At 50.4% G+C, this 24,532-nt stretch overlaps 1 protein-coding gene across 10 annotated transcripts in view; it reads left to right on the forward strand.

Annotated features, from left to right (window-relative positions):
• Positions 1–24,532, forward strand: part of Large1 (LARGE xylosyl- and glucuronyltransferase 1) — a 487,150-nt gene that overhangs the window by 437,295 nt on the left and 25,323 nt on the right. For 8 of the 10 annotated variants that reach the window (XM_048802422.1, XM_048802409.1, XM_048802417.1 and 5 more), the window contains 2 exons: positions 566–721; positions 14,814–14,977. In XM_048802422.1, the coding sequence (XP_048658379.1) occupies positions 566–721; positions 14,814–14,977 (320 nt within the window). The remainder of the gene's footprint in view (positions 1–565; positions 722–14,813; positions 14,978–24,532) is intronic. The other 2 variants (XM_048802402.1, XM_048802412.1) reach the window with 1 other exon arrangement.

Here is a 24,532-nt window from a genome sequence, read left to right on the forward strand (position 1 = left end):
GTGGGATTATTAATGCCTGTGCCTCCAGGGTGGGGTCCCCAGCCAGGCTGGAGGCTCTGGGCAGAGAAGGGAGACGACCAGGCATGTCCTGAGTGTCACAAAAGCTGTCAGGTGGATTTCCCTGCTGTTTGAGGGAGGGCGTGTTGCTGCCAGGGAGAAGACAGGGCACCAGGGAGGAGCAGTGCTCCCCTCCCCCGGCCTCCGTCTCCCCCTGTGGCCCTGTGGGCAGCGCCACACAGATTTAGGGTTTGCAGAGCCCCGACCTCTGCAGCACAAAGCAGGCATGGAGCCCAGAGAGGGTAATGTAAGAACTGGTCCAGGCTGGACCCAGGAGGATTCCCGTTTCACAGATGAGGAAACCGAGATACGGGGCAATTCAGTCATCTATGCAAGTGACACCTGGACGGTCCAGGATTTGAGCCAGGCGCCCTGCCCTGAGCCACTGATCTGTCGATGCTGGATGAATGGATGAATGGCAGTCCCGGGAGTCCTGCCAGGGCCAGCTCCGGGCCCCCGGCAGGTTCAAGGTCCCTCGCCTCCTGACTGCCCCCTTGTCGCCTGCCAGGTCATCCACTGGAACTCCCCCAAGAAGCTGCGGGTGAAGAACAAGCACGTGGAGTTCTTCCGAAACCTCTACCTGACCTTCCTGGAGTACGACGGCAACCTGCTGCGGCGGGAGCTGTTCGGCTGCCCCAGCGAGGCCGACGTCAACAGCAAGAACGTAAGTGGCTGTGCCTGCACCTGCGCAGGGACGGGGGCGGCCCTGCTCCTCCAGGTACAGGTGCCGGGCTCCAGGTCTGCCTTGGACCTGACGCCTCCCCTGCCCTGGGAGTCCACTCTCGGGTGCAAGGACACGTCAGTGGATCCCTTTCATGCTGTTCCTTGCGGGTCCCAGAGGGGACAGTCATCCCAGATGGGTGGGTCAGAAGACCACCTGTGAAACGGCAGGTGAATTGTCTCTCGTGGCCAGGAAGCCCCCTTTGTCTTTGTGGATGTGGCATCCACCTGGGAGATCCAGAATCCAGGTCGGGGCAGTGCATGGGGGGTGGGCACAGAAGGAGATTTCCACAGGTGTGACTTCATCAGGTAAGGACAGAGTTAGGTGAGTAGTCAGAGGCACAGCTGACATCTGTCTCCTTCTCCTGTCTCTTTGCTGTTTATAATTTTATCGTATGCTCTATCTCATTGGGTGCTCGTAGAAACCGTGTTTTACATTTGAAGCAATAGTGATACAGAGAGGCTGAGCAGATTGTCCACAGGCACACAGCAAATTAGGAGCAAAGTTGAGGCTGACCCTCAGCTCTAAGGATATGGGGAAGCAGCATTTAGCAGACCTTGATTTATTTCTGGCCCCTTCCAATTAGTACCTGTGTGACCTCTCTGTGCCTCAGTTTCTCCAACTGTCAGAAATCCCAGCAGCTTGGGAGGCTGAGGCAGAAGGATCAGCACTTCGAAGTCAGCCTGCAGCTTAGTGAGGCGCTAAGCAACTCAGTGAGACCCTGTCACTAAATAAAATACAAAAAGGGCTGGGGATGTGGCTCAGTGGTTGAGGGCCCCTGAGTTCAATTCCCAGTGCAAAAAAACATCAAGAAACTGCTTGTAAACAGCTAGCTCAGTATCTGCCATGTTAGATGCTCAGTAAATACCTGCTTCCGGCTCTTCTTGATCTTAGCATCAGACCCAGAAGTGATTGGTTTACTCAGTCCACAGTCATGGTTGATCTAAGCACTGAGAGTCCACAGGTGGAGAGCAGAGGGACAGTGGTCCCTGCTCCCGTGTTACTCAAATACTAGTGGAAGAGAAGATTAATAACAAACCATCAGGAAAAATTGACGGCTAGTGGTGGGTGCTACCTAGCTATAGGCTAGTGAGGAGCTGGGGGCAGCTGTGTTGGTTGGGGGTCCAGGGAAGGTTTCTATGAGGAGGTGATGTTTCATCTGAAATCTGAATGACAAGAAAGAGCTAGCCATGGCGGAGCAAAGGAAGTGCTCTGCAGGTGGAAGAAGTAGTGATGCAAAGGCCCTGAGGCAGGGCAGGCCTGAGGAGCAGAAGGATGGCCAGTGTGCCGGGGACTCGTGGGGAAGAAGAGGATCAGGCGGCAGGACCATGCTGGAAGGATTTGTAAACTAGAGTAAAGAAGGAGAATTCTGATTTTTCACCATGATTGTCATTGTTTCTATGGTTATTTTGGATGCTCTGAGAGTTCTTTTAGCTTCCAGTGGTGGGGGAGGGTGACTAGAAGGTGTAGAGGCCTGTCTCACCTGGCTTTTTATCAGCACTGGTCACAGTGCTGCCCTTGCCCTTGGCCTCCAAGTCACAGTGAGGTCACAGCCAGCCCCGGCCCTTCTTCCCTTCACCCTAGAAGCCTCCTCCTGATGGCGGAGGGAAAGCCATTAAGTGCTTAAGCACTTAGAGGTTCAGAGAAGCACTCGGAGCTGTGACCCACGCTGGGTTCCTTGGGTTTTCTGCCATTTCTCTGCTCACATTGGTCTCGGTCATCGTCATCAATATTTGAGTGTCCTCTTGACACTTTTCTCTGAACGCTGAATGAAAACACATCTCTTACCGTTTCCCCCCTCCATGGTAAAAGCCTTGCAGAAGGAAGCCCTCGTCCATCACCCATGTCGGTGGCTTCCTGGAGCGAGCTGCTGCGTCCTCGGAAGCAGAAGCCCCCTCTGCAAGTGACTCACCAGCTTTTCCTGCCGTCTCCTTCCCCTGGGTGGATCACCAGGGTGAAGGCATCCCTGGTTTTTCCTGGAATCTGTGACTGCCTTTATTTGGCCATAAGCCTGCGTGGATGCCGGTCACCCTCCTGGCACCATGCAGGGCACTGGGCTTGACCTTGGAAACGGACCCGCCCCTGTGTGTAAGGTGCCATTTAACACCTTACACACAGGGGTGGAGAGGAGAGTCTGTCCAGGCCTGAGGAGGGCCTTGGACAGCAGGGCAGCCTTCCCTAAGCGCTCACCATGGATGTCATCCTAGCCTGTCCCCCTTGACTGCCACACATGAGTGACGGCCAGCTGTCTGCAGCCAGGCTCAGGCTGGGCCACGTACTGCCAGTCCCACTGCCCCTGGTTGCTCACGTATCCCAGTGTACATCTGCAGAAACTTCCTCTGACCCTCCTGAAGTCACCCTGTCAGTCACTTTGTGTCACCTACCTTATTTTCTTTCCATCAGAGCACACACTTCTCTCGGTAGTGTTCTGGTTCATGTATTTGTTTCCTGCATTTTTTCCCTCTAAATAAAACCAATATACCAGCCTCCTAGATGGGGAACTGTACTGTTCTCCTTTCAGGTCCCCTCCCCTAGGGTAGAACTAAGTGTATAATAAATATTTATTGAATGAACATAGTGAGAAAATTTTAAAAAGAAATACTGGGTGAAGGAAAGAGCAGATAAAGGAGTAAAGAACCAGAGAAAGAACACTTCAGCTGTGTCCAGGAGCACAGGCCTGTCAGGGAGCAGGGGGGCTCAGTGTGGCTGTCCTGTCGGTGGTGAGGCCGGTGACCAGGTTTCTCTACACTGGGGAAACATCAGTGCAGAGAACAGAATGAAAGGAACAAGACTGAGGCCTTAGCCCCAGCCCAGGAATTGAGATGACAGCGGGGTCTGCCCTTGGGTGGCAGAGGCGAGCGGAGGCAGCAGATGGGTTCTAAGCCCGGGGAGCAGGTGCTCATAAATCAAAGACAGCGGGCCCCTGCGCCCAGGTGCAGGCAGATGTCTCCACTGGCTAAATCGGCTCTGGGCAAGGAGAGGTCTGCAGACACTGCGCTCCTGGAGCCCCAGGCCGGTCGGGGCTCCACCACCTGGTGCTCCACAGCATGTTGATCGCTGTCTGCAAACACAGAGGGAAGGAGGTCGATCTTGGATGGGGCTCAAAGCCGGATGCGCCCGACTCTGGGAAGAGGGCATTAGAGCGCAGATGGTGGTGAGGCTGGAAGAGACAAAGGCAGGGAGCTCTTCACCCGACTTCGGGTTCCAGATGGAAGCAGGACCCCATGGCAGAGTGTCCAGGTCTCTGGATTCATTCATCTGCTCCGCAGATGCTCATTCAAACCGGCCCCAGCCTCGGGCAGGAAGCCTTGCAGACTGAAGTCCAGCTGAGCAGTACACACAGGCAAGGGGTGGCCACGCGAGGGGACAAGGGCCAGCATGGTGGCTGTGCTCTGAGAGTGCGTGAGAAGGCATTTCACTGACAGGAGAGAGAGGTGCACCAGGGTGCACCTCCTCCTCTTCCTGGAGGAGGCCAGATTTGGAGGATGAGCGTGTGGCGTGAGGCCTCTGGAGGGTGGGCTGTGGGAGGAGGGGCAGCATGTGCAGCGGAGACCAGAGGTGAACGTAAGCGTGGCACATTTAAGGACACTCAAGGGGCTCAGATCCCAATGAAGATGATGTGAGGACCGTGAAGGGCGTCACGAGATCATTGTTGTTCCTTCGGTGGGGAGGTGATGGGGACCTGGGTCAGGCGTGAGTGTTCTGGTGATGTGCTCCCCTGTGCCATAGACAGATGACCTCAGAGAACTCACACATATGCTCTGAGCCTCAGGTTTACCACCTGACAAATGGGCACAGTGATGTCTTTGTCATGGTGTCTCATGGGTTATCTCTGTGAAATCATCCACTAAGGAGGACGTAGTCCGGGGACCACCTCCTCAGTGAGAAGCTGAGATGTGAGGAGCAGAGCCCATCACGGAGCCTCTGATTGGGCAGTGTCTTCTAGAACAAGACAGTGTGGCTTGGAAGCACACTGCCTCCACCAGTGGTGGAGAATGACCAGGAGTGGCTGGTGGGACACCACCACTCCTGTCCATCACTGGTCTGGGTGTCTCTCCCTGGAACCGGTGAGTTGGTTTATGTAAGGTGGTAGGCACTCGGGGTGCATCCGTGACTGTGAGTTGACTGAAGAGGGGAGGGAGGTGGGATTCTATGCCTTGGCATTTCTCTCCCTGACCCTCAGCAGTCCCATCCTTCAAGCAATCCAAGAAACCCTGGGACTCCACAGAGCACAGCTGGGTAGCCGTGGATCTTCTGCATCCCTTCCCCATTCAATATTCCATCCATAGCATCCTACCCAGCTCGTACCTGGGCTCTGCTGGAATCCTCCTGCACACGGGGAGCACCCTCCTCCCGAGCAAACTCTACCTGCAGCTCACGAGACCGGACACTAAACCACCCTACCTGGTGTTGACTTGAAGTCTTCCCCTGAGTCTAAGAGACTCATTAACCTGAGGCCTGTCTTCTGGAGCAGTAACAAATAGGGACACCCACTCTTGTCCCTGATGGCCCATCCTGGCACTGGTGGACAGAGTTCTGTAGGCTTGTGATTCTGGACACACAGATCCCCTAAGCCTCTATTTGCAGGGTGATGCTGTATCACCAAGGAGCCCTTGCACCACCCAAGGAAGTTTCAAGATGAGGGAAGCTGACCTTGCTAAGCGCACACCCATTAAGATGGACAGGTTTTAACACATCTGGGTGGGAGTCGTGTTCAAGTCTGGGCCCTTCCTTGAGTAATGACATGAAGCTTAGGTGGTCATTTTTGATGACCAGGGTTACAGTGGGTAAAGCCAGAGGAGCCAACGGTTGGCCAGAGGAGGGAGGCTGCCATTTATGCTGGCAGGAAATGGCCAGGGACCACTTGCTGCTTGTTCTGCAGATTCCTTTCTGACAGCCGTCACTTTCAGTTTATCGTCTCCAGGAACAGCCCTCTGCGGGCTCACTTCCTTGTTCATTCTCCCCATGGCATCCACAAAAAGGATCAAACCTACAGAGGGTTTTAATTCAGAAAGACTAATGGTAAAGGAATGATCCGTTATATGTTAAAAATTAAATTATGAAACATATCTGACATCCAACAAGTGCAGAAACCAAAAGACTGGGTACTAGTTTGGAACATTCGGAATTTGCATAGAATTGTAGTCAAGTTGGCATCTGCAGATAACAGCGTTCTACTCCTCAGCCACAGCAGACATCACTAGTTGAGGACTGCACTCTGTGGCCCTGGCCCAGGCTGAAGCACGCCAAAAGCCACACTCCAGGTCATCCGTGCTCATCGCCTCACCTTGTCTCAGTACAGAAGCCCGATGGGCATCCCCGTGCTGGGTATTAGTCACTCGAGTCTCCCTGGTGCTACGACAGCTCTGGGCTGTTCCAAGACCTTTTCCTGCTGTCTTCTAGCCTTTGGGAATGGGAGATTTCCTGCAGAGGAAGAGGAAGGGACATACAATCAGCATCTTCACCACAGTGGGAGGGAGGCTTTGTGGGTCACACTGCACAGAGCCCCAGGAGGAGATGAGTTGCTTGCTCAAAGTCACACAACCCCTAAAGGATGGGGCCAGCATATGAGACCAGTTCTGCCTAATCTAAAGCCACAAGACCAGGACTGTGCTTCACAGGTACAGGTAGCTGCATATTTGGAAGTCGAGTAATAATAATGGCTGGTGATTCCTGGTTCGCCCAATTGTTTTACTTAGTTTTTCTTCCTCTTTAGGTAATCCTGCAGGTATTTGTTATTGTGTCCATATTATCGCAGTAACCACCCCTACAGCATGCCCTATCCCTCAGGGCTCCTTCCTTCTGTTTTCTTTATAGCCCTTACCACCAATCAAAATATTCATGACATTAATTTTGTTGATTATCCATCAGTTTATCTTTGTGCCTATTGAAGATCTCCTGGCACCTGGTTCCTGATCAAAAAAATAAAAATTTGTTGAATGAATAAACTGTAACAAGGTATTGTCTTGAAGCCTTTGTGGTATGCCAGGATGATCCCCATGTTTGGAATCAGGAAATCCAGCCCTGTGCGAGATCTCTAATTTGGGGCATATTCTAGCATTTTGTAAGTCTCAATTTTCTCACCTGTAAAATAGTCAGTAAGTAAGCCCTCCCAGGCTGTTTTAAGAGAGCTGAAGGGATCAGGGTGGCCAGTGTGCTCCGAGACCTAGGTGGTCATTGTCAGGGGAGTTGGAGGAAAGTTTGGGGGACCTCCCTGACCACCACTCTGAGGTCCTGCTGAGAAGGTGGCGGGCTGGCCCCCTATGCACCGTGTCCCCCATCCTGAGCCCACTAAGGGGAAAGACAACAGTATCACCAAGGCTCAATTAGAAGTTAAAAATAAGACACATAAGAACAGATTCTATAAACACTCCATGTCGTCATCCAGCGCCGCACCGCCAGGAACAGATGGCTGTGTGGAAACAGCTGTGTCCCCGAGGAGCCCTGGAGGAAAACCGGAATGCATTCCTGCTCTCACGTGCAGCCGTATGTCACTGGCTCCTCAATCAACGGTGGGCAGCAGGGCCCAGGCTGGACAGTGCCCAGAGCCCTGCGACAGGCTGCCCAGGGCTGCTCGCCAGTGACCCTCAGAAGCTCCAGAGCCTGAAGGATGATAGTGTGGCCTCCGAGCCCAGGGAGGGAAGGGAAGAGGAGCCCCAGGGCCAAGAACCTCCCCGGGCAGAAACTGAAACCACAGGCTTTCCCCGGTGGCCCACTGCCTGGCTCCTGTCCAGCTCCAGCCTGCCCCTGGCCCTCTTGCCCGTCCCTTGTGGCCATCTCTGCACACTGGCCAGGTGCTCAACAGAGTTGCTCACTCTCCCTTTTTCCTTTTGTCAGACTCCCCCTCCCCTGAGTGAGACCCCCTTCCCCTTTTATTTATGCCTTAGGTCAGAGGCATCTCGGCATAAGATTGCCACACACAACATCTCAGGAGTGCCAGCTGGGGGACTGGAGGCCATCCACGTAAACTCCCTGTGCTCATCTGCAAATGCAAGTGGCAGTGATTCCCGCCTGGTTGACTTAAGAGGACTAAATCAGGAAAGACAGGAGCTTAGGACAACGTGGCACATAGCACATGGCCCCTCCCCAAACCAAGCTGTGTTCATGTTAAGATGACACTGTCACCATTACTGACCCCTCTGCCTCTCCTTCTAAACCACAGGATCAATGGAGGTACAGATACGGGGCTCGTTTCCCATTCCTAGCAGAGGCATAGCGTGAAGCCAGAGCTGATTAATTGTGTGTGATATATGAATACCTGGGACAGAGGACACCATGCCTTGGCCGACCCTGTCTGAGCCTTCACTGAAGAGCCCTGGGTGCAGCCTCCCCGTCCCATGAAAGAATGAAGGGGGTTCATGGTGTTTTCTTGATTAAAAAAAAAAATCCTTTGGGTTCCTGGAACTTGTTGATTAACACACAAAGCAGATGACCATGGTCCTTCCCTCCCTCCCCATCGGTGTGATTCAATAAAACTGAACTGCTTTGTGGAGACCACAGGGAATGCCTGGTCAGGTTTCAGGAACCGAGGAGGGGATTCCTGTGCCCTGTTTCCTCATCTTTCTGCCATGGAGAGTGAGGCCAGCCCTGCCTGTCTCAAACAGGTGTGGGGAGGGACAAATCAAATAGTGGAGATGAAGGCCACCAAAAGGTGAAAGTATCATTGAAGGTAGAGGAACTCTCTTGAGTGTTAATTGATTCCCCAGTGTTTCTATCGATTTCTCTAAGACCCAGAGGGAAAAGAAGTCTCGAGAAGAAACCAAACAAGTGACCTCCTAGACTTCATTTGGTCCCTTGTACTCTGAGGCCATTGCTTCCCGATGAGAGTGCAGTGCCTGTCAAAGTCCACAAGCAGCTGTCAGAGGACTTAGCTTGCTAGAAGTCGTGCTCACAGCAAGTCCAAATGGGTGCTCCTGTTCAACAGGGGACTCTTCTCCAGGCTCAGACTCAGACTCCTTCCACCTTGTGGGTCTGCCCTCCATGAAGTCCTAGATACTTCTTCTGGATTCTCTTTCTCTGGCTGTCAGCCCAGAAAAAAAAGTGAGCACTGTACCTCAGTGAGGCTCAGAAGTGGTGCCCGTGCTAACCCAGGCCAGCCCAAGTTCCATGGACATCAGCCACAGGGTTACCCTAGACTGTAAGGAACTTGGAAATGCAGCCCAGCTGGGTGCCCAGGAAGAGAGAAGGCGGATATTGGTGAGCAGCATGCCTCTGCTACCTACCTTGAGGAACGCAGGTACTGAGTCCTCTTCAGCCCTGCTTGAGGAGTCCTTGTAGTGGTTTGGTGACTGCAAGAACTCGGAACAGATTCACCCAGGTTTGAATCTCAGCTGCTCTGCTCACTCATCATGAAACCCGGAACAAGTGGCCCAGCCTGTCAGAGGATGGGTGTCTTCCTGTCACGACTGATAGGGACCCTAACCTGGGGAGCTGGTTGGATGAAATGAGAGTCCCTGCCAGGCTGGGTGCACATTCCCTGGTCTTTCAGAGTTATTTTTGAATCCCAAACTCTTTGTTTGCACTTTCTCAAGGTCTCAGAGAAAATGAGTGTCAGTGAGATCGGGTCTCAGTTTCCAGTTTTATGCCCATAATCTAAGTCTTTTGCTTTGCCCAGCTGTGAACAGAAGTTCGTTAGGCCAGGAACTGGGACAGACTTCCACCCCTCTACACCCTCTGGCATGTCTATCCATCATTTCCAGCAGCTCAAAGGTCAATCTAGGCCACTGTCCTTAGGGATGGAAGAAAATAAATGCAAACCGCTTAAAGGGCCAATTTCCCTTGAGTCTAAATCTCCCTGTGCCTCAGCTGGCTGCCCAGAGAAGCAATTTAGTAAATGCATTTGATCTCAGGAGAAATCTGTCTTTAGTTTCTGTGACTTGCTTGCCAGGAGCCCCGAGTTCCTCCTGTGGCTGAAGAGCAGAGTAGGGTAGCATTCAAACCCTCTGAAGGAAAGCTGTCCCTGCCACTCTGTCTCTCCAGAGACACTACCCCATCCCTGGGTGAAAGAGAGGCTGATTTTAAGCTACTAGAGTCTTCCTCTTGAGATAACATCAGCAATAAAAAAGCCTGTATTAGAATCTGAAAAGGCACATAATGTAATCATAGAGCACATTGCTCAGGTTTGCATAGCACTTTACAGTTTACAAAGCACTTTCACATGCATTAACTCATTTGAGCAAATTGCAGGGAATCAGTTAACTACAGAAAAGTATAAAGGAGCAATAAAATTTATCTTTGAACCCATCACTCAGAGAAAAATCTTTGTTAACCTTATAATGTTCCCTTTGATCTATTTTCTAGCATTTTTTGCTAGTTTGCATTTGTCTGTTTGGGGACCGTAATGCATACACATTTTTATGGCCTGCCTTCTTTACAGAACACTGTACCTTCAGCCTCTCTGACCTTCACGTCTGTCCAGGGAAGAAGTAATTGTGCTGTGAAATGTCCATGGTTTGAAATCCAAAGACTGAGTCTCCGTTTTCTCTTTTGTGTAAGAAATGTGTGCTGAAGGGTTAAACTAATGAAGCAATGCAGCAGAGGATTTTGGCACTGTACCTAGCACATAGTAGGTGTTCTGTCCATAACAGCTGAATATAGGTGACAGTCACAGTAGTGATAAATAATATACCAAAGCCCAGGATGACATCTGCTGGACCTACAGTCTTGCAGACAGGTGTGTCTGGCAGCTTCTCACAGTACCTGGCGTGGTTCCTAGACCCCACCTGTTAAGCACCAGGTGAGCTTGGGAGGTAGATTCTAGTGAATCACATTAGTGGTGCTGCAGAGTTCACAGACAGAGGCCACTTATCCCGCAGGACGCTGGTGACACTTCCTGCCATGGCAAGCTGGCTATGGCAGTTCTGGAAGCTCTTTCCTTGACCACTGCTCCCTGTCTTACCATGCAGGGAGGGGCTGAGCACACCCACAGAGGCTTGCTGACCTCACCTGGTGCTCCAGAGGTTCCAGGCTCAGGGGATTCAGAGATGAGTCAGGTTCAGCCCTTACCTGAGCCCACCACTGCATAACTGCTCTCTAGAAAATGGCTCTGCAACCCACTGACCTTGGGGTGTCTTTTCCCCTGATGGAAGGAATGTGTGCACATGTGTGTGTGTGTGTGTGCGCGCGCGCGCGTGTGTGTGTGTGTGTGTGTGTGTGTAAAGCCCCGTAGACACATGCATTTTTCATCCCCTGGTCATTAGTGTTCTTTCCCACAGTGAGGATAATCCCCAGGTCAGGGAGAGCCCCTGTCTCCACAGACACCTGCCTGCCTGCCCTTCCAGGCACATGGCCCCACACTTTCCCTCTCTTCTGTTCATAGATCTGGAAGCCATGTGTATACCTTTGTGAACACATTCAAAATACAAAACAAAACCAAGGGAAGAAGACAATGAGCCCCTCTCTTGCAAAAAGAGTTTCGCAGATGTCTGTTTTCTGAATGGGAATGGTGGTCTTTTCTCTTTCGCAGCTCGGGTGAGGGAGAGGACATCAGTGGGTTAAGTTTCCTCCTGGGAGGTGACATAATGGTTTCTAGTCACAGTTGAGTTCCTCAAGGAGACAGGCTTGGCTACACTGCCTGCTCTTCATGAATCAGAGTGTCACCCGACTCAGCCAGCCCTGCATCCCCCAGGCCCTTGACATACAGTCTACTTCAGGTGTCCTCAGGCCCAGGTGTCTCCCCTCCTACTAGTGTCCTAATAACTGTGATAGCAGGTGATGTCTGATGAGTCACTCCTTTTACCCAAACACTGGGCTTTTTGCACACAGCATCTCTCACCATCCCCTGGTACCATCGCCATCCCCCTTTTACAGTTAAGGAAATCAAAGCTGGGTAAGGTTAATAACCCACCCACCTGCCTGCAGTGGTCAGGCAGGAGAGGCATCTCCATCCGAGGCCTGGGGAGCATCTTTCCTGGAAAGGAGCCAGGTGGTGGAGGGGCGAAGACCAGCTTTGACCTCCCCGAGTGACCTTGGGAATCTGAAACGGCCTTCCCCACCATCAAGGCATCTTTGGTGTGTCACTGGTGGGCACCAAAGGGAATGAGTAGGTACACACTCTCAGATTCCCCTAGCAGAGCTTGCTGCCTGTTTGTCTGCTCTCCAAAATCTTTTCAGCCATCACAGAGCCTTGAACTGCAAATAGCAGGCAAAGAGTGGATTTAGGAATGGACTTATTTGTCACCTTCTGTGCACATAATTAGAGGACATGGGAGGAAACTGGAGGGATGGGTCTTCCCCATGATCCCAGTCTTCTTGTCTGCAGATACTTTTCATGCATGCAACACATGGGTATGGAGCACTTCCAAGAGTGAAGTGTCACTGTGTCACCAAGGTAGTTGCCCTCAAATAATTGCAGTTCAAGTTGACAAATGCTTTCATGGAGCCATGGTGCAGTTGTTCTTGGAGCACAGAAAAGAAGGATCATGGAACCGGGCACAGCCAGCAAAAGTCTCAGAGAGACGGTATATTACATTGTCTGTGCTAAATTTTGAAAGGTAAATAGAAGGTCCCTAGGTGTAGAAGAGTAGGGTGGGGTGAAGGAGGGCCAGCAGCGGGGAAAGAACATGACATGGAAGAAAGTCAGAGATGTGGAGGGAAACAGGTTTGGAATCACAGGGAAGATCCTTGATGGGAGTACTGAATATGTGGGGGTGACAGGCAGAGAAAGCTGTATGTGAGTGTCCCCAAGGAAATCGGGATTTAGTCCTACATTAATATGTAGGACTTTGATAAGGGGTCAGCTGGCTCATAGGATCTTAGCTGCACTGAGACTTCCAGCTCCTGGTCTTGTAGCTGGGCATGGTGTCACACGCCTGTAATCCCAGTGGCTCAGGAGGCTGAGACAGGAAGATTAGGAAAGCCAGTCCCAGCAACTTAGTGAGGTCCCCATCCACTCAGTGAGACCCTGTCTCTAAATAAAGTAGTTTAAAAAGGGCTCAGTTGTTCAATGCCCCTGGGTTCAATCCCTCGAACCAAAAAAGAAAAAAAAAAAAAGTTGGCATAGGGGAATCTTCAAATGGCAAGGCCATCAAGTTGACTTGAAAAGTTGGATGATATCCCTGATTGCAGTCTTTTCATTGGTAAAAATTTTAAAGGTAGCCTATAACATCCCATAGACACTAGATCTCAACAGATTCCCCAAGGAGCATCTGGAAATATGGGACTACATTTGGGTTTACAGAGCCATCTGTAGAGGCTATGAGCATTTACCCTTGAAAGACTCAGGAGAGCAACTATCCTTAGATAGGTGGTGCAGACCCTGCAATGTAAAAGGGCCCCCCACACAATGCTAATTTACATTATTAGTTTTCTGTTCCTCAAACCCCATAAAACCTCAGTGACCCAAGAAATGTTTGTTGGAGCAGAATTGTTGATCTTGACAGGACCCATCACATGACTGGGGCAATTGAGGAGAATGTACCCTGCCCCAGCTGTCGGTCCTCTTGGGGCAGGCTAGTCTAGACCTTTTCTCTTGACTGTGGTAGAAGTGCAAGAATTACATGCATTTTCTCTTGAAGGCTCACCTCAGAATGGGAATGACATTGATCCCTTGCATTCTTTTAGCAAAAGCCCATCACAGGTCCAGTTCACATTCAATGGATGGGGAGATAGACCCAGTCTCTGTCATAAGCCCCACTGCAAAGGGTAGGATACCGTGGGGAAAGGAATGAAGAATTAGAGCAATTAATAGAATCATCCACCCCAGCACGACTCTTAAGAAATGACGTCATAGCATGATTTAACAAGGCTGTGGCCTTAACTGATAGAAAGCCATACAGAAGCAAGTTAATGTATGGTGGGTTTGAAATTTAAAAAAATAAAAGCATCTCCTTGGAAAAACATTATTCCTTCTACTCCTTTCAGCCAGATTGGTAACTCTAGACATATAAACTTTAGTCTATATTCAACTGTATGTATCAAGTGATGGAGAAGGCGGGTGTAATAGAAGAAACATAGGAACCAATTGTGTGAACGTTGGCAAATTATTGTTTTATAGAAGTCAATTATACTGAAATACAAACTGCATGCAACAGGCCCCACTGTTCTTAGTCTGCCACTAGGCAAGCGTCCCCAAATGTGTGCAACCAGGTTACCATCATGCCAGTTGGGATGTGGGTCATTTCCATCACCCTTAAAGCTCCCTTGCTCTTCCCAGGCCTTCTCTCCACACTCCACATCTGCAGATCCCGTTTCTATCATTGAGGATGAGCTTTGAACCCAGTTTTGTTGTGTTTTTGTTTTTGTTTTTGTTTTAATTCCAGTTGTTCATCTGTAACCCAGGTGCCCTCATCCTGTGGTTATTGGTTGCTGTGGGGTGTAGCGAGAGGGTATGGCCTGGGCAGCCGCATCTGCATATCAGTGTTTGCATATCTCATGAGCATCCAGGCTCCTGGGTAGCGGGGCCAGCCTGCTGTCTCCACCAGTCCAGGTAGGAGGAAGTAGAGCTGAAGACTTCTGCAAACAGATTAATGAAGTGAGAATTTCTTAAGAGTTAGGGAAAAAAGAGAGAAGAGAAAAAAAAAGTGGTTGTTTTGATGTTGATTAAACATAGGTAAAATTAAACAAAAATAAGAGTTTTGTTTATATATTTGTTTGGTTTGTTTTACAATATTTGGCCCAAAGATTGAAATCTGTAGCCCTAGGGGAAGAAAAGCATCAGGTCACATGGAGGTCCCTCCTGTGTGGATTTTTCTCCTCTTTGAACTTTCTCCCTGTTATCGTTTTTGGTTGTTCTTCTGGGTCACCTAGTTTACAGGGAATAGTGGCAGGTTATACCTTTGTCAGTGAGCATGACCATTGCTCCTAGCTAAGTGGGGCTCAGCCCTCAGATGGTGAGGCTTTTGTCCTCGTGATCACCTTTTTGAAATTAGATTCAATCTCTGGGGAAAAGAAGATGGAGATTCTTCCTGCATCTGCCAAACCACCAACAAGGCCCCAATATGTGATAAACTCTGAGAGGGCAGAGCGTGCTGGCAGCACGCGGGCCCCTTGGAGCATTTATTCTCGTCCCCAAGCCCTGTGCCCTCCTGCCTTGCAGCTCCAGAAGCAGCTGTCGGAGCTCGATGAGGACGACCTGTGCTATGAGTTCCGGCGAGAGCGCTTCACCGTGCACCGCACCCACCTGTACTTCCTGCACTACGAGTACGAGCCAGCTGCAGACGGCACCGACGTCACCCTGGTTGCCCAGCTCTCCATGGACAGGTATGGCCAAGCCGGAGATGGCCTCACAAGCTTAGGATAAGATAGGGCCAGGCTGGTGTCTCAGCCCCTCCCCCACTGCTGCTGTTGGCTGTGCATCATAGGGAGGGCTGATTCTTTCGAAGTAAAGCCCTACTCAAATTCATTGCTGGTGGGACTGCAAATTGGTGTAGCCAATATGGGAAGCAGTATGGAGAACCCTTCCTTGGAAAGCTGGGAATGGAACCACCATTTGACCCAGCTATCCCACTCCTTGGTCTATACCCAAAGGACTTAAAATCAGCATACCTCAGGGACACAGTCACATCAATGTTTATAGCAGCACAATTCACAATAGCTAAACTGTGGAACCAACCTAGATGCCTTTAAGTAGATGAATGGATAAAAAAAATGTGGTGTATACACAATGGAATATTATTCAGCATTAAAAGAGAATTAAATCATGGCATTTGCAGGTAAATGGATGGAGTTGGAGAAGATAATGCTGAGTGAAGTTTGCCAATCCCAAAAAATCAAATGCCAAATGTTTACTCTGATTTAAGGCTGCTGATTCATAATGGGGGGAGGGGTGGGCATGGGAGGATTAGATCAACTCTAGATAGGGCAGAGGGAAAAAGGGAAGGGGGGAGGGGAGGGGCATGGGGGTTGGAAAGACGGTGGAATGAGATGGACATCATTACCCTAAGTACATGCATGAAGACAGGAATGGTGTGACTCTACTTTGTATACAACCAGAGACGTAAAAATTGTGCTCTATATGTGTACTATGAATTGAAATGCATTCTGCTGTCATATATAACAAATTAAAATTTTAAAAAATGAAAAAAGTTGGGGAGGGGATGTGCAGACTGGAGCCCCAGGGAGGTATTTGCTATTCCTTTTCCATGTATGTGAATGGATGCAACAAACCTTCGTCCAGCGTTGCCAACAGTACTGAGCCTGGCCCTTATATAATGTGCAGTCTGATGCGACATTTCTCAATCTTGGCCTTGGACAAACTGAACCACGTGGGAGCTTTTATAGCAAATTCACATCCAGGGGCCATGGCAGACCCATTACTTAAGAATCTTTGTGGAGGTGGAGTCCTTGGCGTTGTTTGCTTTAATCTTGTGGATTACAGCCAAGGCAAGAGGCATAAGTAGCAATAACAATTAAATAAAATTATAATTTTAATAAGTGCTTTGCAGGAACAGGGACAGATAACACGAATGGCATGTTGGGGGACCTTCTTTAGGCAATATGGTTAGGGGGCATCATCTCTGAGGAGAGGACATTGCTATAGAGACCTGGAGAGACTCAGCACATGCATTGCTGAGAGAAGAGCCATCCAGGCAGACAGCCGAACAAGTGCAAAGCCCCCGTGGAAGGAAGGGATTCTGCATATTCAAAAACCTGGCAGAGATCAAGGGAAGTTTCAGGAGATTGGGAGGAAGGTGTCATGGGATAAGATATGGAACACTGGGTGTTCGTAAAATATTTGGATTTTATTCAAAGTACAGTAAGAAGTTATTGAAGAAATTCATGCAATCAATCATGTGATCTAACTCATATTTTTTAAGCCATCTCTTTGGATGCCAGGAGGTGGGTGGACGTGAAGCGTCACGGTCGGTCACTCAGCCCCACACAGCTCTAAGCAGGGCCAGTGCTTCCCCCGTCCTCAATGTTCTCATCTCCAAGTCCATGTGATCACACAGCCCATATAAGTGTCTTTGTACTCATGTGCCAGGGCTCTGGGGCTGGGAATATCTGTATGAAGACCCTGCCACTTAGGACTCAGGCAGGGTATTTGTTTCTTATTGTCGTGTAAGAAATTACCACCCACGTAGAAACTCAAGAAAACACACGTTTATTACCGTACAGTTTCTGTGGGTCAGGAGCCTGGAGGCACTTCCGCAGGGTCCTCTGCTCAGGGTCTTGAAGTCAAGATGTTGGCTGGGGCTGTGAGGTCATCTGGGAGGAGTCAGCCACTTGGAAGCTCCTTCACACTTTGTTAGAGTCCGGTTCTAGGACTGAGGTTCCTCTTTCCTTGCTGGCTGTTGACTGAGGTCCTTCTTAGATCTGGAAGCTTCTGTCAGGTCCTAGCCACGTGGCCCTCTGACAGCATGGCCAGCTGAGAATCTGTCCCTCATGTTCCCAGGTCCTGCCCATACCCAAGGGGAAGGGATTCAACAGGGTGTGTACACCAGGAGGTGGAAATCTCAGAGGCCCTCTTAGAGTCCTGCCGGCTGTGGCTGTGGCAGATAAATCGGTCCTGTGACAGAGATCCCTGAATCACTGGCAAGTGCCATGAAACCTACAGGAGGATCCCCGCCCTCCAGGGATGGAGAAAGGGAGACCCGGGGCGTGTGTCAGAGGGAAGGGGTCACCTGAGCCAAGCTGGGGTGAGTGGACTGAAGGTACGGCACATGAAAGGAAGGAAGGAAGGTTCTCCAAGGAGGCACACGCAGCACTGTGTGGTTGGGGCTCAGGGAAGAGGAGGGAGGAAGGGGGAGGAGCTCAGCCAGGTGGGCAGTGGGGAAACCAGAGCAGGTAGCCAGGCCTCGTGGCTCAAGTCTGTCAGGCACCCACGATGCCCCACAGGCACCTGACCTAGACCAGTGTCCTGGAGTCACACCCCGACTTCCCGTGTCCCTTTGCCTTCTACCCACCTTTCAGTGCGGCTGTCTAAGCTCCCCCACCCTCCGCCCCTCAGTAAGTCACCTGGCCACACCAGCCCTGTCTTCCCCCGTGTGCCTCCTCCCCCTCCTCCACGTCTCTCACAATGAATGTAAGATCTGACCTCCTCATGTGAGTGTCCAATGACGGTCGATAGCCTCCAGGTCCCCAGTACCTGAGGCTCAGATACCTCAGCCTGCACAATCCAGTGAGCCCTGCCTAAGCCCAGGTTCCCATCTCTCCCAGCACTGGGGGTTCTCCCCTGCCCCACCCGCACCTCCCCATAATGCATTTGGATTAAGAGCAAAACATTCTAAGTCAAGATTAACGGCCTGTGGCCACCAAAGAAATTGGACATGCTTTCTAATCTGAGTAAACAGTGGCATTGCCATGAAGAAATTCATGCAATCAATCATGTGATCCCTTAGCATCAGACACTGAGGGTTCTTTCATGCCTCTGCCACCTTTTGAGTTTGACCTTTGGACAAAGTCACTTCATCTAAGCCTCAGTTTCCTCCTCGGTAATCTGGGAATGGTAATAATATCTTCATTGTCATCATCTCTAAGGTCCTTGTGAAGATCAAATGAGAACGCAAACCCAGCACTTAGCCCCAGCGTACATTCCGCAGTGACAACAGAACTTGTGACCAAACTCAGTGCTGGGTAGAAAGGCACTAGACCTTGGGACGAGGAGCTCTGGTTCACACTCCGCCTGCTCCTTCTGTCCTCAGCTGACGATCCTGACTTAGTATCTTTGGGTCTCTGTCTTCTCCTATAAGACAGGGTTGAAAATACTCACCCCCCGGGGTCCTGGTTAGGATTAAATGAGAGAGTCTGACAGCCCTTGGTGCATATTTAGCATCAGGTAGAGATGGCATGCACGTGAGCCTCCTGTGGAGGCAGGTAGGACAGGGAGGGAAAGTAAACAAGAAAGACCTGGACTTAGAGTCCAGCTGTGCCCCTTCCTAACTGTGTGTGTTTGCGCCAGGTACTTGCCTTTTTGAATGTCACTTTATCTGCAAAGTGACGGTGATACTGTCGAGCTCAGGGAATGTTATCTAGATGCTCTAAAATAAGAGGATGTAAAATGTCCAGTAAGTAGTTGACATTTCATCCTGTGTCTTTACCTCATTGTTGGCTATACACTTTGCTGTTTGGGATTCACACATCAGCAGAAGGAAAATGTGTTCAGTTAACAACCCAGACTCATTCTTTTTACACACTTACTATCAGTAGACGAATATCAGGAAACCAAGCCTCTCCTCCCAGTGCAAAGGGAAGCACCCCCCACCCCAGCCTGGGCCAGTGGTGATCCTGGCAGGACCTTTCTTGCATTCATTCAAAGAAATCCCTGGTCCCCTGTCTGTCTGCAGCAAGCGCTGGTCACAGGGCCTCCCTTCCCAAAGCACACACATGCCAAGCATAGCAGATGCCTGCTACCCCCAATGCACGGTAACAAGTACTGCCATCCAGGCAATACCTCAGAGAACCCAAGGAATTGTAGGTCCCTCTGACAGACACTGAGCAGGACATGCTCAGAAATTCTAAGAGCACACGGCGGTGCAGTGGGAGAAATTCCCCAGCCTTCTGTGCTGCACATCCAATTATGATACAGCATGCTGACTGGTGCCTGTTGGATTGATTTTTAATTTGGGAAACACTTCGGGTGTGTTTGTAAACCTTTGAGTCAGAAGTAGCCCTACGTGAATGCCACAATAAATTAGGGGAGTCAACAGGCCGCCCCCATGCCATCTCCCTGCAGATTTCCACTCAGAGAGAATGAGTGTCTCTGGCCACGCCGTGGTGCCGGCATCTCTGTCAGTCACTCTGTGGGGAGGGCTTCTGTCCTCTGACACCTGGCCAGGGGGAGACACTCGTTCTCTGGTGTCCCGTTGTCAAAGTTGTTGAAGAACTAACCACCATTGAAGGTATCGTCTGACTAATGGATGTCCTCTCTGCTTTTTGCAAAAAAGAGAGACCAGAAATACAAGTTCTTGGGTTCGGCCCAGACCTCCTGAACCAGAACCTCCAGTGTGTGTGGGGAGGTCTTTTTAAATGAACCACTAATCAGACCAGTGTTGGGAAGCCCCAGCCCTTTTCTGAGAGTGAAAAGTACTTCTCCCTGTGATGGTCAGCGTGCTCTTTGAAGCATTTAAATCTGGTCCCAGCCCTGAAGTCCCCGGTGATCCCCACTGCATTTAGAACAGGGAGCCTACTGCCCACGTGGCCTTCAAGGCCCAGCCAGACGCCTGCTCCTCTCCTACACACAGTCCGTCCCACTGGCCCAGCTTCTTGCTTGACTGAGCTGGACTCACTTTTGCTGCAGGTTGTTCTGGGCAGCTCACCCCGGACATTCACAATCTGGCTCCTGCTCTTTATGTAGGTGTCTTGGGCCATCCTGCCTACTATTAAAAAAAAAAAAAAATTCCAGAAGCACATTTCTCACAGCTCTGGAGGCTGGCAAGTCCAAGGATAAGGTGCTGGTAGACTCAGAGTCTGGGGAGAGCCCATGTTCTGGCTGATGGATGGCTGAGTCTCCAACTCTATTCTCAAGTGGTGTAAGGGGAAGGGTGCTCTGTGGGGCCTCTGTATGAGGGCATTAGGAACCTAGCCTTCCCAAAGGTCCCACCTCCTAATGCCATCACCGTGGGGTTAGGATTCCTACCTAGTAGAAGTTTGAGTTAGACATCAGTAGACACACAGAGCTCTAGATCTCAAATGTCACCTGGAGAGGGCCTTCCTAGGCCAGCCCACACAGCCACTGTCTGTCCTGTTGTCTCTCTACTCTCTCAGTTCCATCTGGATTGAACTGAGTTTGGTTTGCTTATTGTCTCCTCCCTGGAACACAAGACCCAGACGTCCAGGAACCTTGTCTGTCTAGCATCCAGACACATTGGAGATGATAAATATTTGTCGGGTGAATGCCTGTTTGAAAGGCAAAGATGGAACCCCAAGGGAAATTATGGCTGTCTTATGCTAAGCACCTGCTATATGTCTAGCTGCATCTCATTTAGGGGTCAACTCCACTTAGATATTGTATCAGTTACCCATTGCTGCTTAACAAGCTATCCTGCCCTAGGAGCTTAAGATGACCACCCTAGTGAACTCAGGATTCTGTGGCTGGGCAGCTTGGCCTGTGCTTAGCTGGACCCATACAGGCATCTGCTGTCAACCTGGGTAACTCTTCTGCAGTTTGTCTGGCTAATTAGCCAGGTCCCTGAGGATACCTGGATGTCATCTAGCAAGGTGGTAGGGGCTTGTTCGCATAGTGGTAGTCACAAGGTTTCCAAAGGACCAAGCCCTGCTGTACCCGCACATTTTAAAACCTCTGTTAATGTAATGTTTGCTAATGTCCCTCAGACTGAAGCAAGCGAGGTGGGGCCAGGCCAGGGTCAGTGTGGGAGAGTCTTCCCAAAGGATGTGAATAGAGAAGAATGATTTATAGCTATTTTGTAAGCTATTCTGTCCCATGAACATTGGTAGAAACTGAAGCTCCAAGCTCAGAGCTCTTGCCCATGTGTACTGACCCAGCACAGGGGTCAAATCCAGGACTGTCTGACCCCAGAACCCAGAGTTGCAAGCTATGATCGTGTCCCAGGCAGCATCTCTTGCTGCAGTGTACCTGAGGGGCGTGGGCCAGCTGGTAGGGTGAGCGTGTCCCATTGCAACAGAAGCCAGGGAGGCCCACAGATGCTCTGGAGTCCCAGCCATTAGGTTTCTCCCTGCCTGCTCCTTAGTAAGCTAAAGACTGTGTGTGTTCAGCTTTCCATCTTAGTGGGGCTCCCCAGAGTAGACCCACCAGACACCAGAGACTTTGCCTTCTCCTCCCCAGCAGGAAGCAGCGGCAGGCTCTGTGGGGAGTGGAAAGGAGCTGGGTGAGTCCACCCCTCTGGATTCTAGAGTTCGCTAATCCATCGGCTCCTCCTGTTCTCTTGAGCAAGTCGCACCCCCTCTGTGAAACTTACCTCTTTCCTCTTTCATCATGAAAATGGTCCAGGCAAAAAAAAGAAAAAAAAATCTCAAAGCTCCTTTCCAAATGGACAGTTCTGTGGTTTTAGAATTGATCTCTGTCTCCTGAAATCTGCACTGGCTCAGCCCTCGCTGTGCCGAGCACTCTTGTCTTCCTGTCGAGGGGACCGGAGAAAGATGGGCGTCGAGCTCCACACAGCAAGAGCTGCAGGGGCGCCCCTCCTGGAACAGACGTGGAGAGAAACAGCCCACGAGGAGCAGCCAGTGGTGGGTCTTGGAGGCCGCCCCCAAGAGGGACCGGGGAGGAGGAAGGAATAGATAGAAGTTGACATCAAGGGAGGAGGGCCCTCTTCTGAGGGGAAACAGGCAATGAAGGGAAGAGATTTGGGGGGCATTGTCCTCAACCTAACACCCATTCTTACCAGCTGATGACCTGGGCTTTGAGGTCAGGAAGACCTCCACCCATCTCCTGCACCTGACAGCTGCATGACTTGAAAGAATCGATTTACCTCCTCGCCTGCAAAACAGGGATCAGAGTCTCAATTCTGTAGAGTTCCTGTGGCCATCAGATATGATAAGAGCCACAATGTAGGTGGCACCTGGCAAGTAGGAAGTAAGGGGGACGGATTGACCTGTGGTTGTCACAGTTTCCATGTTGTCCTTGTTGGGAACCTGAGGTTGTCTCTGTTGTCCCCATCCTGGCAAGTTTGATTCTTGGAGAGAAAATGTTGGAGAGGGCTGGCGGCTTGGAAGACATGTGGGTTGTGTCGTCTGCACACACACACTCCTGGCTGAGGTTCCACGGGACGCACCTGACACCATTTCCCATAAAGCTCAACTTCATCTTTCATGAATGGCACCGTTCTCCTGAGAACCTTCAGTAGCTTCCTGCATTCTCCTGTGCTCTCAGCAGAGCTTGGCAGACGGGCTGTGCCGGGTAGGCTTGCTGCCTGCTTAGAAAACAGAGTCAAAACCCCAGTGAGTAGAAGAATCCACAGCAAAGCCGCCCTCTCCCCTGCTCAGTCCAATGACCTCCTTCCCCTGACACACACCAACAGTCTGCATGCGAGAAACGGTTCTTGCCCTTTTACTCTCCTGCTCACAAAAGATTTGTGCAAATAGATCTCCCTGGAAGTACGGAGTCCACCATTGTACACAGATGAAGCTGAGGCACGGGGAGATCATTCAAAATCCCAGACCCTCAAGCCCAGGAGAGAACAGGGCCCGACAGTGGAGGCTCAAGGCCAGGGTCAGCGAGCTGAGGCATCCTGCAGAATGCTACCTTCACAAGGTGACTCGGTTGGTTTGGTTAGTGGACGTGATCAAGGGTGAGAAATGGAGGGCATTTTACTCTGGTGAGTGTCTCAGTCTTCCATACTGGAAAAGGGGGCAAATCTAGGCGATACCAGAGTTACTGAGAGAAAACTCTGGAAGTCCAGAGAGAAAGCCATCGACAGGAGATAGGTGTGCCCATTTTCTTTGGTTTGTAAGCGTGGAAATGCATGGAATCTCTTTCTTGGTAATCGTCTGAATAAAGTGGACAGACATCCGACCAGAAGACTTCTGGTCTTGTAACCTCTTTCTGGAAAGAGGGAAAAATTAAAATAGGCTTTTGCTGTCTCTTTAAACCATAGATTCTGTGTACCAGGCATTTCTGATGCCTTTGAGGGGATAAAGAAAAAAGAAAAAGAAAGCAGAAGAAAAATCCTCATAGGTTTCTTTTCAAACCTGTCCCCAGAACACTCCTGTGAGAAGCTCCTTTTGTTTCTTCCTCTGGCCTCTGTTCTCCCCACTGCCCTTGGCTCAGAGCCTTCTGGTAGCCTTGTGAACTTGGCCTCCAGGCAGTAAGCGCCCTGAACAGTGAAGACATTACCCCAGGTGCCCTTGGGTTCCCAACATTCACCCGTCCTTCTGTTCCCTTTGCCAAACACCCAGGGTTATTATTTCTCAGTCACTTCAAGCCCCATCAAGGTCCCTGTCTACACATCTCTGGTGGATAGGTCCAGGAATCTGAGCTGGAGCCTCAGGTCCATTATTAGGAAACTGGGGAGAAGAGCTGTGCTCTACAATGCTGGGAGAATTCTGGAAGGCGCCTGGCGTGTAGGGACTCATCCATAACTCTAGCTGTTTCTCATGTTCTCCCTCTCATGTTGGTTTTGGTGCTCTTTGTCAGGCAGTGCCCTCCGTTAGTCTAAATCTTCTGTGGCCGTTCACTGCTTTAGATCAGTGGAGCCGTTTTCCATCTTGACTGAGAGAGGAGAGGTATAAGAGTTTGGGCTGGATGAGGATCTTTGGATAGTTTACTATAGTCACAGCCCACCCCTTGGCATTAGTCTGTTTTCTGTTGCTATAATAAAATAGCTGAGGCTGGGTAGTTCTAAAGAAGAGGATTACTTAACTCAGAGTTTTAGAGGCTACATGTCAAATCCAAGATGAGGAGGCCTCATCTTGTTAGCCTCTGGTGACAGTTCCTTTGACAATATCACAAGATGGCCAAGAAGCAGGAAGGAAATGGCTCTGTGCAGAAGAGTGAGCATTCCCATGGTGAGACTAAAGACAGAGGATCCAGGGCTCAGGATAACTGTTCTTCTAAAACACTTTCATGGGAACTTGCCAAGGAGCCATGAAAAGTACATTAATTCATTCCCAGGGCCCACCCCCAGTGACCTAGCCACCTCCCACTAGGCCCCCGCCTCTGGAAGATTCCACACCTGAACACTACCACATTGGAAACCCAGCTTCCAGGGCATGAAGGTTTGGGGGCAAGCACTTCCAAAACCATGGCACCATTGAAAAGAGGAGCCTGGGGCTTGTGTGCAAGGTGACTTTTGCTATCCTGTGTTCAGCGGGAAGCAGAAGACGAGAACCAGCGTGGCAGATGTTTTATGTCTGTTTATGGGTAAGAGAACTGAGTGGGTAATATTCCGAGACCAG

Source organism: Marmota marmota, unplaced genomic scaffold (assembly GCF_001458135.2).
Source record: "Marmota marmota marmota unplaced genomic scaffold, marMar, whole genome shotgun sequence".
Lineage (NCBI taxonomy): Eukaryota > Metazoa > Chordata > Mammalia > Rodentia > Sciuridae > Marmota > Marmota marmota.